The sequence below is a fragment of the Thamnophis sirtalis genome, unplaced genomic scaffold (genome assembly GCF_051295495.1).
Source record: "Thamnophis sirtalis isolate CommonGarterSnake01/CBP01778 unplaced genomic scaffold, rThaSir2_p1.2 scaffold_3, whole genome shotgun sequence".
NCBI lineage: Eukaryota > Metazoa > Chordata > Lepidosauria > Squamata > Natricidae > Thamnophis > Thamnophis sirtalis.
In genome coordinates, this window is record NW_028261383.1 from 129,905,623 (window position 1) to 129,911,395 (window position 5,773).

Consider the following 5,773-nt stretch of genomic DNA (forward strand, 5'->3'; position numbering starts at 1 on the left):
GTTTGTTATCCACTGTTTTGAGTTCTTTACACCAGTGGCCCCCCAGCCTTTTTGTAACCAAGGACCAGTTCCATGGAGAGAAGCTCTTCCGTGGACCTGAGGGGGTGTAGTTTCACGTGCTGCCTGCATCCTGCAGATAGAGCTTCACTTGTTTGCATAGCCCGGTTTCTGGCATGCTGCAGCCCAGTACCAATCTACAGAGCAGGGGTTGGGGACCCCTGCTTTACACCATTAGGGGAAATTAGGGGAGGGGAAATACTCAGTTCAACTCTTTTTTGATTGCTGTATGATTTGGAGGCACTATTCCCCGCATAGCACATAGCTAAGGTGAAGCAAAATATTGCCTCTGAGTTTCATTTCAGTTTAGCTTGCTCTTTTTCCCCCCCTTGAGTAGAAGTGCTTTATTAAAAATAGTAGTAATAATAATAATGGATAGCAACTTTCCCACATGCAAAAGCAGCTATAGATTGTATATATTACACAGAATTGTTTATCATTCCTGTTCCTTGGCTTTTCTCAAAATGGCTACCCCACTTTCCAGTGAGCAACGATTAAATGGCTTAGTGATATAAGGAATGGTAAATAGACAGCACCATTTCATGTATTTGGTATTTGCTTTCAGAGGATTTGGGGAAAGGGATGAGGCTGGACCATGGAGCTTATAAAGTGTTGTTCAACTTTTCCACTTTAGCTTATTCTCCAGGAAACAGAGGAAAGGCTTTTCTGAAGATCAGCTGGCATAGCTGAAGGAGAACCACTAAACCACTAAAGTTAAAAATCACAGCGTTTTTGTTTTAGATCATCATCCCGCCCGTAGTGTTCCTTTCAACTAACTCAGTTTCCATGCTATCCTTGGCTGATCCAAGATATGCAAACATTTCCTTCCTTCCCAAGACTGATGCCTAAGTCAGGTTCTTTGCATCACCTCTGTCCTACTACAAGCAACTCAGGTGATCATACCTGGTGGCTTTAGGAGGTGGTAACAGTGGCAAAGAGCTTTGGGTTGCATCACTGAGGTAATATATTTTAAGAGTAAGTTTAGCTTACTCTTAACTGACCCGATGAATTTCAAAAAATTATAAACTATTATAATGTTATAAAATTATTTATAAGTTTCATTTAATCTGATAGATAATATTTCTGAAGACGTACAATTCTTAACCTTTGTTTTGTGAGACCCAATTCAAAACAGGATTAACTAAAAAAGTAAAGTTAGTAATTGGAAGTGTTAATTGGGTTATTATGTCCAAGATGGTGATGATCAGTGATTTAGATTAGATCAAAAAGTACTGACTACCAGGTTTTTTTTCCACGAATGGCTTGACTGAACAAAGGATTGGGTAGGATCAAAATTAGAAACAATTCTGTATGTGAAAACACAACGATCTCTGCTCTATTCTGGTAGAGAATCAATCTTGCGATTCAGGTATATGCAATGGAACTCTTCTTTAAACAAAAGGGAACATTTGTTTCTTTTTTCTGAGTTAACATTTTGTACCAGATGCTACTTGGTGACAAGTACTCCTCATTTCATTCTGCCCCATTTATTGACTTCACAGTTAGAATGGAGATGAAGAAATATCTTTATGACCAATCTTTGCCTTTCAGACCTTCAAGGTCTGTAAACCAAACGAAAGCTGAAGTGAGATAAGCAGCCATGGTTGCTCTTTGAGGAAACAACCCATAAGAAATAAACAAGAGAGTTATCATCAATATGATTGTTTGAACCCATTCTGTGAACAGGATTTTGTTCATTTGTGTGCATGCATCTTCAAGTCAGTATTGACTTCTGGTAACTGCCTGGACAAGTCCTTCTAGTTTTCTTGGCAAGATTTCAGGAATGGCTTGCCATTGCCTGCTTCCTATGGCTGAGAGAAAGTGCCTGGCCCAAGGTTGCCCAGCTGGCTTCATGTCTGAAGTGGGAATATAACTCACACACTTCCTGCTTCTAGCCTAGTGCCTTAAGCACCATACCAGACTGGGTCTTCGTCTATTATCCAGAAATTTTAACCATTGATTATCATATCAAAGATGTTTATTATTTTTTAATAGTGTGGCATTATTGACTGGGTCAGATGTTTTAATCTAGTTTTCACTTTCCTTACTATAACTGGTGAGTCACATTCTTGAGTTTAGATGCAACAATCAACCTTTTTTTCTGGCTATAATATCTATTTGGAGATCCTCTGTTTATTGATAGAACCTTACATCACATCTGGAGGATGACAGTTTAGTTATGTTTGGTACCCCTTTGTTATTTTTATTCATTCAAAGACTATAACTTTCCAGAAGATGTGGGAAACCTAACTGTACCCCACTGCCTTGAAATCCCTTCTTATCTGCTGTATGGAAATGCTTGTGGACAATGTGCTTTTGGCATTTTGTTACCCATTCTTTGGTTTTATGTGGCTTCTTGGAATGCACGGGATTTTCCTGGTCTTGCATGTTTTAGCAGAAGACCCATTACATTTCGAGCAGATCCTGAATTAACATATTGGTAAGGGCTCTGTAGCAACTGCTCTCACAATACTCTAGCTCTGTATTGCCTAGAGAATCAAACTAGAGACACAAGCATCTCCAAACAATTGACCAGTCCTTTCTTCATTGAAACAGGATCTGGAAGACCTAGAGGATGCAGAAGAGGAGCCAGATGTTGAAGAGGAAGAAGAAGCTGCAGGTCCAAAAGATGAACTGTAAACAAGTCCAATCTGCATATCCCCAGACACTATGCTGTGGCTGCCAACTCAAGCAAGTCAGCAAACAAATTCTAACCAGAAGACTGAAACTGGTTGGGAGTCCAAGGGAAATTAACCCATTCCTCTAACCTGTCAAACAAATCTAGTTTTATTCTATGCTGAAGAAGGATCTGATTAGTTGGCAAACTGCTGGGTCTTTTTTCTTGTCTTTTTTCTCTTCTTTCATTTGCAAACTGTGATGTACATTTCCTTAGACTATTGCGGCCTGGGTAGAAGCAGATTGAAACGATAATATGTCCTATTGCCTAACTAACTTGAGAATCTCATGAATAAGGCATCCTTAAACATTAATCACACTTTGTCTAAATGACATATGCTGCTGTTGACCCAGCAGGCTCTTGGTTATTTCCCAGCTTTTTTCCCTTATGCTTTACTGTTGTTTTTTTCTCTCACCCTGGACCATTCCAATGTGGAATAAATCACTAGGCTGACCAAGGGAATAAGTGGGGTATAGTAGGTCCTCTTAATTCATTGCATGGTCTCATGTCCTCTTCATATTGTACAATTGATTTCTGTCATCCAAAGATCTGGAAGGATAGGAAAGGGTTGCTGAGGAATGAGAGTCCAATTGCCTCCTTGCCTAAAGCAAAATCTAACTTGAGTTGCTATCTCACCTGCAATGAAACAAAAGCCTTGCTACCTACACATTATTTTGCAAATGGGTTTTCTGGGGACTTGGGAAATAACTTCTCTGAATGCAACAAAAAGGACACTTGATAACTAAGGAGTTTTGTGGGGATACTTGAGAGCCATGGAAAAGTCTGTATTACAAAGAGGATGATGTGTTTCAATGGAATTCATTTTAAGCATCCATGATGCTCAAGGATGGAACTCATTGGCCAAATAAAAGTTAATTTTAATACTCTTCTGACTCTTGCTCTTTTCTTTAAATTTGGAGGTTAGTTTAAGAAGGACTATAAATTAGGCAGCCTGGAAAAGCTGAATTAAGGAATTTTTGCTAGTATTTGTTTGCATCATAGTTTCCATCTAGACAGAAATGTTAACCAGTCCTAGATTATGTGGAGTACAAAAAAGCATTTCTATAGAGAAAAATCTATGTACAAATATTCAAATTCAAGGAAATATATTCAAAATGGTTTCTTCTAAATGCTTGTTATTCAAACAGCAGGGGTGTGGTATCTGAATCAAACTGATAAAGAGTCAATACTTGGAAAATATAGGACATACATAAAGAGCAATACATTACACAACTTGGTGTCTTCAACAGTAAGAACCCATGCTAATTGCTCTAGGGCCATCACCACCAAATTCCTTTTGTGATAGTGTCTTAGAACTGTAATAGTCCAGGTTAAAATTAAACTAGGTGCAGCGTTTCAACTAATACATACAAATATAGAATCAAAGATACATCAATTCTGAATTTCCATCCAATTTACTGTATACTATAATTCCATAATTATACTTAGTCTATATATCATCTTAATAAAGTAGCATGCTGGGCTTTTACCATGCTACTATCCTTGCTGCATTGTTCTTGCATCGAAGTGCCCTCACAGTGAGGTGAAAGAAAAGATAATCGGGCTGGATCAAGCAATCTTATTTTAATTATATCACGTCTTGGTTAGGAAACTCAAGAGAAAAAAGCACTAAAATACCAATAGACAAATGGGAGTGTGGTTCTTATGGGAAATTGGTTTATAAGAAGTGTGGAGTCTGAGAAATGAGCTAGTATAGTATGTTAAGTACTACAAATTCTCATCATGGCCAGTATTTTGAATTGCATACAGGCTAGGAATGTTTCTGGTGTATTAGCTTTCTGTGAGTTGAACATTTCTGCTTTCGTGTTTTGGGAAGGAGTATAAATATCTTCAGCTGTGGGAAAGATCATTCTCACTTCTGATATTATATCAGATATTGCACTTTTTCATGGAGCTTTGAGAATCGGGAAATTTAATTGCATTAGTGGAATATTTCATAGAGTTTATCTGATGTTGTAGTGATTATGATAAACCAGGACTGGCAACATCTGGGTTCCTATTTCCCTTTAGCTCACCAATTGTAGATAACTCACACTACTTCAAAAGCTGAAAGGAAAGGAAATGGGAGGAAAGGAAATGGGAGGTTGGATTTACCATCTTCACACTTAGAAGCTACTGGAGGAAAAGTATAAGGAAGGCATGCATTTACTCCACCCCTGCTGCATGTAACAGTTCATAGGTCTAAAGGGGACAATAAAGTCAATCAGTGAGAAGGCCAGTTGGCTTTATTATTAAGAGAAAAAAATTTTTTTTTTAAAATCGGTGCTTCTGAATGTGTTGGCTGGATTTAAAAAAAAACAAAAACCAGCAATAGCGCAGCTTTTTATTAAGTAAAGTTGGAAATGAATTTTTAGTAGAGTACTTGAAGTCAATACAAGCCAAACTGAGTAACTACAAAATTACGAGCTGGAAAAAATAGTAAGCAGAAAAATACCAGATTTTAGATTTATAAAAGCATGCAATCTCTTTAAAAATATATAGATCTACTCGGTTGGTATTCCTCAGCTATTAGGAGTTTGCTGTATTTAGTGGCATGTAGTAGTGGTTTGAAAGACTCCCATCAAATTACGCCAGGAGCATACAGCCTTAGGGATCATTCTGTATCCTAGCCTTCACTTGAAAATATACTTTTAAAATGATTTGCTTTTACTCCTTAGATTTGAAACAGATTGTTCTTAATGGGAGAAAAAGAAATAATTCCCTCTGTTCATATTTGAAATAGGAGCTTCCTGGAGTGCTTGGCTTGAATCTAGCATATATAGATCTTTCTTGGATAGAATTGTGAACTTCAGTTTATTTGGTAACTTTTTCAGTTGGCTGCAGCCTATATTTTTGTCTGTGTTTTCTGAATCAGAGTAGATTGTTTAGTCCTGTACATTATCCCAGTATCTTTATTTTGAAATTTGTGATAAAGTATTCAGATACAATTTTAGCTTTATTCTAAGTATCACTTAAAGGACAACTCTGTGTATGTCAGAGAGAGAAATCCTTGCCATCTCAAAGTGCAGAGCTATTACG

The 5,773-nt window shown here is 37.5% G+C and overlaps 1 protein-coding gene across 1 annotated transcript in view; it reads left to right on the top strand.

Moving 5' to 3' along the window:
* Positions 1-3,621, top strand: part of P4HB (prolyl 4-hydroxylase subunit beta) — a 16,857-nt gene extending 13,236 nt beyond the window's left edge. The window contains exon 11 of the mRNA XM_014061377.2: positions 2,614-3,621. Within this exon, the coding sequence (XP_013916852.2) occupies positions 2,614-2,697 (84 nt within the window). The 3' untranslated portion in view covers positions 2,698-3,621. The remainder of the gene's footprint in view (positions 1-2,613) is intronic.
* Positions 3,622-5,773: the final 2,152 nt, after the last annotated feature.